At 35.0% G+C, this 9,317-nt stretch overlaps 1 protein-coding gene across 5 annotated transcripts; it reads left to right on the forward strand.

Moving 5' to 3' along the window:
* Positions 1-1,706: 1,706 nt before the first annotated feature.
* LOC110021375 lies at positions 1,707-8,805 on the forward strand. Of its 5 annotated transcripts, none has more exons than XM_020719848.1 (3): positions 1,707-1,931; positions 2,028-2,305; positions 7,568-8,805. In XM_020719848.1, exon 3 carries the CDS (start codon positions 7,588-7,590, stop codon positions 8,521-8,523), a length of 936 nt encoding a protein of 311 aa, XP_020575507.1. In that variant the 5' UTR covers positions 1,707-1,931; positions 2,028-2,305; positions 7,568-7,587; the 3' UTR covers positions 8,524-8,805. The 5 variants fall into 5 exon arrangements, with proteins under 5 accessions (XP_020575507.1, XP_020575508.1, XP_020575504.1 ...); XM_020719845.1 differs by having other exon boundaries at positions 1,708-1,931; positions 2,028-2,260; XM_020719846.1 differs by having other exon boundaries at positions 1,708-1,931; positions 2,032-2,260.
* Positions 8,806-9,317: the final 512 nt, after the last annotated feature.

Genomic DNA, 9,317 nt, shown 5'->3' on the forward strand with positions numbered 1-9,317 from the left:
ATGCAAATCATCAAATTCACCTGGTTGTTTGTATTAATAGGAAGGATTTTATTAAGTGTATAGGATAGAAAATACTTAAACTGTGATGAATATTAACTATGAGTTGCAAGATCCACATTATACAACATTATTTCATGAGAATATTGAGTTTCTCAAGTAATGGGGGTGTGCGCTGGTACCAGATGTTGTGACTTGTTTTTTTTTTTTTTTTTTTTAATCTTCAAGATTTTCAACATTGTGGCCAATCATGTGGTTAATAATTGTTGAATTCCTATATTGCCAAAAAAAAGAATTCTCTCTCTCTCTCTCTCTCTCTCTCTCTCTCTCTCTCTCTCTCTCTCTCTCTCTCTCTCTATATATATATATATAATCTATTGGTTTGACTTCTGATAAAAAAACAAAAAGATAAAATGAAATAAAAAGAGATTGAGGCGCAAGTTGTATTACAAAACAAAATGTTTATGGTGTACCAATACTCTCTCTCTCTCTCTCTCTCTCTCTCTCTATATATATATAATCTATTGGTTAATTAGAGGATAGGCTGATCTGACCGATTGAATCGTGAACCATTTCTCCATTCTCTAATTGTTTTGTCTAGCTTCAAAACCGTATTCATATAAAATCAATCATAATCGATAGTTGACCCCATGAGCTTGTCTTATTTTTAAAAGAATTTAAACTTTTTGATCAAATTTTTTAACCTTCCGGTTATGATGGTCTGACTAAACTTAAGAGCTCTTGAACGCTAACCTTGACTTGTTATTTTTGAGCACATTGATTCATTATATTTCTTAATAAACTACTGAATTCGACATAAATCAAAGACTTAAGGTCCATTTGGGGCAGCTTGTGCGTTTTAGGATAAACTGTTTATCTTGAAACGCGGCCCGAGGGCCGGTCGCGACGGTCGACCGACGGTCTGTTTTTAGTGTAAAACCCAAATTTTTAGTGTAAAAACCCAAACGCAGTTTCGGATAATCTGGAGAAACGCGCGAACCAAATAGTACGGCGGCGTTTTGAAAACACGGCTCGCACTTACAAGCTACCCCAAACGGATATGAGATTACTGTAGTAAATGAAATTTCAATCACCATTTTAAATCGACAATCTCCACCCATAATAACTCAAGAGAAAAGAATACTTCAAGCGGCTTGAATAGGTTATCAATTATGATTGAAGCAGATCAAATAATTTCAAGGTAATGACTATTTGTAGAATTCATAAATCCCCCAATAAAATGAAATAAATTTCATGGTATAACATTGGAGCTCAAATTTAAATTTGTCTAATGCTATTTTTACAGTTCTAGAGTATTTTAACACTTATTTTTTCAAATTTTTTGAAGTTTTTTGACATCAAACCCACATCAAAAAAATCTACTTAAAATTATATCTAAAAATATATGAACTTTAATTAAATTTTATGATATTTAAAATTAAAATATTAAATATATAAACATATGAAAATTTTAGGGGCATTTACATACATATCACCCAATTCTTATGTATTTACATATCTAGCACCTAAACTTTAATTTTTACATCCATACCATCCAAATGTTCATATAATATAAAAAATACCAACTAACTTTTAAAAAGTCATGGATAGGGAAGGCGACATATGCAGAGATTGCACTTCAAGTATTATATATGCAATTTAATAAGAATTGAAATGTGAATCTTCCAAAATTTTATGTTTTCTATATAAATCTCTAACGATTTTCAACTTTAACATTGACCTCCAAAGAGTGGCCTGCAACTCATCCCCAATCTCTCTCATAGATAGACTGCGTCCATCCCATCGGAGTAGAAATCATGTGGGGATCCAGCACGATCAGCTTAGCCTCTGACAACCCCTCTCCACCAAACCCTAAATTCCTTCCGATTTCCTTGTAATCCTTCATTTTTCTTGGCTACTAGTTTCAACCACTGGTACGTCACTTTCCCCAAACTTCAACCCTCTTTTTTTCACCATTTCACTGTAATTTTTCCAATCCGAATTAACATATGCTTTAATTCTCTGTAAAGATAGATGGTAAACCTTTCCAATTGTCTCTGGATGAGCTATACCGGAAGATTTCTATGGTCGTCTGGGGCCTGGACACGTGATCATGCGCTTGCGTATTTGCTCGACTCGTGTTTTTACATGGTTGTTTGGTAGATATTTATATCATTTAAGTTTTATGTGGTTGGTTTCGTCCAAGGACTTGCTGTGGAATCCCGGACGGATGTGTTGGTCGATGGCGTGCCCGTAATTGGTGGTAAAATACGTCCCCGTTACTTAATTCATCTCCTCGGTTGGTTTGGTAGTTGAGATCCCTTTTCTTACTCTTTTATTTCGTCAATCTTTGGTACTTTTGTCTATATATGCTTATTGTTCGATATTCATGCTGATCGCTTCTTGAGATCTGTAAGTCTTCCTCATTATTTCTGGTAGGCCGCTGTTGTTTCACAGGAAAGGTAAATTCTCATGATCTCGTTCATTATTCGTAGATCTGTGGTTTTGTTCTCAATGGAATGGCATCCTGTTTTTGGTTTTTAGTTGGCAAGTCGCTGGAGATAGTGTTGTAATGCTTTGGTTGCTTGAAATGAAGGTAGAAAGTTTATTCTGTTGGTAATTATCAGATTGGAGAATCATTTTCTTTCTGGAGGACGAAATAGTTTTATTTTTAGTTTGTGGGAGGAGATAATGTTGTAATGCTCTGGTGGGTTGAGATGAATAATGTTGTGAAGAGTTATTTTCTTTCTGGACCTAGAAGCTGTTTAATTTAGGGTTTGATGGGGGAGATCCTTGGGGAAGTTAGACAATGTTTCCTACTGGGAATTTTTTTTTAGTTTAAATTTTTAAGAGCTGATAATGTTGAAAATTAAGATTAGATTTGTTACATCATTTTGAATGAAAATATAGAGAACTAATTGGCATAATAATTAGAAAAAGTAAGAAAGACAACATGTTTGAAAGAAACTAGATTGAAAGGGAACAAGTCCAAAGGCGGTTGAAAATGTTAGAATCTATTGTATGATTGTATGGACAACTATAGAAATGGGTAGGGTGGGTGGGTTGAGTTGAAAGATAGAATTGTTGGGATGATTATTTTGATTTCGACTTAGTTGTTTATTGTTGAGAGCACTCTAAATCTGACTATTGCTCTTCCTGTTCAAGTTAAATTAGAAGATTTTCTTAACATCATTTTTAGAAAGAGATGGATCCATTATTACATTATATACTCAAGGATGAATGGATATTTATTGATGATGTCTTAAGTATTGATATAGGTTCTAGAAGGAAACACTATGAGAGGATTAATGGTGGGCATAAAATATGAGATAGAATTATAATGGGAGAAGTTATATTTGATTTCACAATAAAATATGGCATTGTTATAATGAATGCTGAATTTAAGAAATGATAGGAGAATTTAGTTAGATTCAAAAGTACGACTTTCAAAGCGCGCGCGCACACACACACCCACACACACACACGCACACACAGATATATATATATATATATATATATATAACCTCCAAATTGCAACCCACTGAGTGGTGTGCTCCCTAAAACTTTAAATGTTTTGTCTTAGCTTCAATATTGAGCACAAAATTTTTGATTAAGTGTATTAGAAGACAAAATGATAAGATCTTAGTTAAAGTGGAATACATTAAGGGAGAATAGTAATGTTATTTAGATAAATTACTATATGAAAATTTTAAGGAAGAAATATTTTTAGAAGAACATAATGAACCCAGCCATAAAGTATATTATAGATTGATTTCAACCAATGAAGTTGAGTTAGTTTCGAAGAAGATGCTTGGAAAGAAAGTCTTTGATCTATATGAGACGCCTCTTAAAATTTGAAAGTTATGGGAGATGTTTGGAAAACATTTGTTTGAATGATTCGATAGATCTAATGCTACTCTATCACCTGATCACAATCCTAGATCAGTTCACATTGCATTCCTTAGATAAATTAAAACTTGTGCATTTCTTGTATTGTTCGATTATATTTTCTTGGGTAAAGCCTACAAAAGACATTATTATCAAAAACTCTAGAAAATAATTCAACGAGGACACAAAAATTTAAACATGATTTTTTGTGCTAATATCAGACTTACGGTCTTACACCGTCAGTATCAATTTCCAAATGGCCTACCAAACATGTAACAGCAACATTGTATTCTTTACAACTTCAACTTCCATGTTTTCAGCAACTCCTGCTAAGATAAGTTAGGAATCAGGCCTACCAGGTCTGTTATGGTTAACCTACGGTTTTGAAGAACTCGTAAATTATGGATAGGGCTATTTTTTGTTATGGTTTCACAGTGAAGCTCTTCAAACCATTGATTTAATGATTCAAGCCACCCTAACGTGCGCTTAGGAGACTTTTTTTCTCAGAGGGAAAGGAAATGTTAATGTGTTCTCATTAAAATCATGTATAGCTAGTTTGAAAGTCTTAAGTGTGTCTGCATGTTGCGAATAGAGTGTGCAAAACTAATGTAATTAAACCTTGCTCGTGGTCATCATAACAGTAATATTTTTGTAAGTGGTTCAGAATAATAGGATAAATTTGCAGTTTAACAAATTTGTAGTGGTCAACTTTTATAAATATATATTGTGATTTGGCCATTTGGTATCTTCTTGGTAATTCTACTTTCCTTATTAAACTGGCACCTTATATCATTTTTTGTTCAACATTTTTCTCAGTTCTTTCATCCATGTTTATTTCTCTGAGGAGAATGTAGCACCGACACTTCTAAAAAAGACTTGTACCCATATCAGACATTTATCGGACACCGACATTCGTCCAACATGCCCGACACTTGTTTGATACTACAAAGCATGTTTGAATTATTTTTTGGGCCGAACACATTTGAGACACGCCAGAATACCACATTGGACATGAGATCAATACAATTTAGAAAAAAACGGGCTATGGGAAGTAAAAAACTGATAAATATACATATGACCCTCATTATACGTCATAGTTAAAGTCCCTACTCTCTCATCATATCAAAGCTCCCGCTAATTGTCATCAAAATCGAGCACTGAAAGTGCATCCAATATTCATTGAAGCCGAGCATTAGTAATTCCCTTTGTTTGTCGAAATCGAGCGTCAAATGTCCATCCTGCACTCGTCTATGACGAGCATTGTATACTTCTTGTTCATTGAAGCCGAACCTGCTCTGTTGAAGCTTAAGCCATGAGTTTTTTTATTGTAACATGAGCAAGAGTTAAACCTGTTCGTTCAAGCCGACCCAAATATCTCGCAAATTTTGTGGCGTTTGCACTGAAGCTTCTATTCGTTGAAGCCAAATGGTGTTAAAATGTTCTTAGTTTTGTTGGTGGTAATTTATAATTTTTTTTACTCTTTAATGTGTTTATAGTTATAAATCTATACTTATTCTAATTTTAAAAGCTAACTTTCAACATAATTAATTAAACAAAGTTTAATCTTAGGATATTTTGAATTTTAGTAGATAAGTAGGAGGAATTTTTTTGAAACATATTATATGTTTAATTTTTGAAAATTAGTTTTTATACACATGAGGTTTTATAATACAAGATAAATTTATAATTTTAAATTTTATTATTGTATACTTTATTTTGTGATATCTTTAATAAAAAATAATGCAAAACTGTATATTTTATATTAACAATTAATTAAATATTAAAACGTGTGCATGAGGTCATGTCCTTTTTTTTTAATTATGTCGTGTCCCCGTATCGTGTTGTATCGTGTCTGTGTTTCCGTATTCGTGTTCGAGCTTCATAGAGAGAATGTTATGTGCTCTTTTGTTTTTTCTTTTAGAATATGAAGTAGAGTTGTGAATTGTCGGGCTTTGACTTTATGAGACTTCTCTAAGTGCTAAACACAAATAGGTGATAACAAACAAAATGATTTTTGAGGATTTTTTTTTTTAGAATTTGTTGTTAAAGTTGGTTGCTTGAATTGTAACAGCCTTAACTCTCACCCATCAAGGTATTGTCCGCTGTGGCCTAGTGGCCTCATGATTTTACTCTATTGGTGTAACTTCCCAGAGGTCACCCATCCTAGTAGTGCTCCCATGAGAGTATGCTTAACTTTAGAGTTTCTAATGAAATCCCATCGTTATGTTTGAGCATTTGGTTTCAATCTACTTTATTTTGTGTTGTTTTTAATAAAGAGTAATGCAAAAAAATATATTTTATATTAACAATTAATTAAATATTAAAATGTGTGCATGAGGTCATGTCTTTTTTTTAATTATGACTTGTCCCCGTATCGTGTTGTGTAGTGTCTGTGTTTCCGTATTCGTGTTCGAGCTTCATAGACAGAATGTTATGTGCTCTTTTTTTTTTTAAGAACATGAAGTATGAGGCTTCTCTAAGTGTTAAACACAAATAGGTGACAATAACATGATTTTTGAGGATTTTTTTTTTTAGAATTTTGTTGTTAAAGCTGGTTGCTTGAATTGTGATAGCCTTAACTATCACGGATCAAGGTATAATCCGCTTTGGCCTAGTGCTTCACGGTTTTACCCTATTGGTGTAACTTCCCTGGAGGTCACTCATCTTAAGAGTGCTCCCAGGAGAGCACGCTTAATTTTGGAGTTTCTAATGAAATCCCACTCACCTTGATGTTTAAGAGTTCGGTTTCAATCTACTTGAGTGGTTTCAATCTACTTGAGTGGTTTCACATGAATATGGTTGATTTTCTTGCTCTCTTCCTAATTTTTCTCTTTTGTACGGCCCAATCAAGCTCCAAACTACTCATCCTTCTCTCTCCTTGTTCTGTCTGTTTAGCCCAAGAAGCCAAGCTCCAATATTCCTTCTTTTCCCATTGTGGTAAGTCCATCAAGGTCATGTTCTAAATAAGCAAGCACTGTCTTGTTCAATGATATGCTGAGTCTAAATTAATTATATGCTTGAACTTTGTTGAGCCTGATTTGAACAGCTATGGTGGTTTTGCATGCATAGAGGGGAACACAATGACGATCTTACAAATACTCGATCATTACATTGCTCATAAAAGGACTATGTTGTATGGATCTTAGTGTTGATTAGTAAGAAGTCATTGTGATTATGGCAGAAAAGAGAATTTAAGGTGGATGTGCGGTGAAGCTATGAAGGATAAAATGTATAATGATTATACAAGGGATTGGAGTAGCATCTACTAAAGATGAACTGATTTAAAAAAAAAAAACTTAGGTGTTTTAAAAATGTACAAATGAGAGTATAAAATGCTCTCATTAATTGGATATGTGAAATTAGCATTAAGGGCTTAGGAAGATCGAAGGAATAGGCTAAACATGACATGAATATAAATTTAAGAGCTTTATGAAAAGTAAGGACTAATATGTCTTGCAACACTCAATAGAAATGAATGACAAATTAGGATTCATAAAATTAACCCCAATTAGTTAAGCTTATGGCTAATCAATGATATAAATGGCTTTCTATACTTATGTTTGACCCAGTTTTCCTTCCAGGTTCTTTATTCTTATTTACTTCTCTTTATAGGTTTATTTATAATTCCCCCCTTGCATTCATTACAATCTTTATGCTGGTTCTATCTTTTCATCATTTTCAGAACCAGAACTTGCTTCTTACATGGCAAAAAGCGCCAAAAATCGCCGCAGACTTCTATCACGCAAGTTCCGATCAACTCCCTATCCCACTTCGTCCTCATACTTCTCCAATTCTTGCGAACCATGTAACCTGAAAAGACCCATAGTCTCAGAAACCAAGGACTGGGAGGAATCCACCTGTTCCGTCTGCATGGAATTCCCACATAATGCCATTCTCCTGCTATGCTCTTCCCACGACAACGGCTGCCGTCCTTACATGTGCGGAACCAGCCATCGCCACTCCAACTGCCTGGAACGATTCAAGAAGGCTTCAACAAAACTTAGATGCACTAATTATGATTCCATGGGGGACAACACAATCAGCCTTTTCGAGCTTTCATGCCCTTTATGTCGAGGGCAGGTGAAAGGATGGACCGTCGTCGAATCCGCTCGCAGGTATCTGAACGATAAGACGAGAAGCTGCATCCAGGACGATTGTTCTTTTGTTGGGACATATAAGGAGCTCAAGAAGCATGTGAAGTCTGATCACCCGTGTGCGAAGCCTCGAGAAATCGACCCTGAGATGGAGGAGAAATGGAGGGCGCTCCAACTTGAGAGCGAACGGCAGGATGTTATAAGCACGATAATGTCGTCAGTGCCGAGATCGGTGGTGTTTGGTGACTATGTTATTGAGATGGCTAATAGTGCAGGCGAGGATGAGGTCGGCGATGAAGATCGCTTCCGGCTTAATAGGAATATATTCTCGGTCTTGCGGGAAGGGGCTCGTCTTGTGAGGCTTCAGTGGGATAATGCCATGCAAGGGATTGGTGGATTTGATGCTCCGGTGAATGGCATCGGTGGTGTCTCGGATGTGGTTACGGCCGGCGGTCAATGGAGAGGTGTGGATGTCTCGAGGGCCGAGAGGCGAAATAGGAGGCGGAGGAGGAGTCGGGGCCCATCTCGGTTGGATGCAAGCTGAAGAACGTCAAGACGTTCGCATGTCTGGACACCGATCGCCATGTCGCCCGTCTTCAAGGTGTATGACAACTTAATATTTTTCTCTATGGGGATCTGCAGAAGTTTAAATAGGAAATGATTTGAATGGCAGGTATTTGTGGTTTATGATCGATTCTGTTTGGATCAAGTTGCTGGTGCACATGGTAGAGTGGGGCATGGTTGATGATTCTTTGTTTAGATGTAGTTCTTTTGTAACTAATGTATATACATTGATTTGGAAATTTAACATTTGGCTTAACATAAATATGTGCACCTTTAATTATTTAACATACATATATGCTGACATTAGTGTTTGCAACTTAATTGTTTCAGATTCAAGTCATATTAAAATCAGCACAGGCCATTTAAGCTGACTTGGATTTGTTGTGGTTTAAATGAACAGGATAAATTTTAGGAGATTGTCATTTAGACCAGTCAATTCCCATGTATTTACATATTTAACATCAAACCTTTCATATTTACATGCATAGCATTCAAAACTTCAAGAAAAATATTTCAAAAATGCCACTGTGATTTACTTTTAAAAGTGTGATACATCTTCTCATATATGGCCATATAGGTTTTTGACACCAAAGTGTTATAAAATTTAAATATAAAAGTTAAGGTGTTAGACATGTACATAAAAAATGTGTTATGTATGTAAATTTCCCTAAAATATAGAAGCTAAACGTGTTATTGTTTTTGCTTAGAATTAGCTTAATTACATAATGGTAGTATAAAACTTGATCACAAAATGAGTGCTGCAATTTAATAATC

The sequence above is a fragment of the Phalaenopsis equestris genome, unplaced genomic scaffold, assembly GCF_001263595.1.
Source record: "Phalaenopsis equestris unplaced genomic scaffold, ASM126359v1 Scaffold000134, whole genome shotgun sequence".
Taxonomy (NCBI): domain Eukaryota; kingdom Viridiplantae; phylum Streptophyta; class Magnoliopsida; order Asparagales; family Orchidaceae; genus Phalaenopsis; species Phalaenopsis equestris.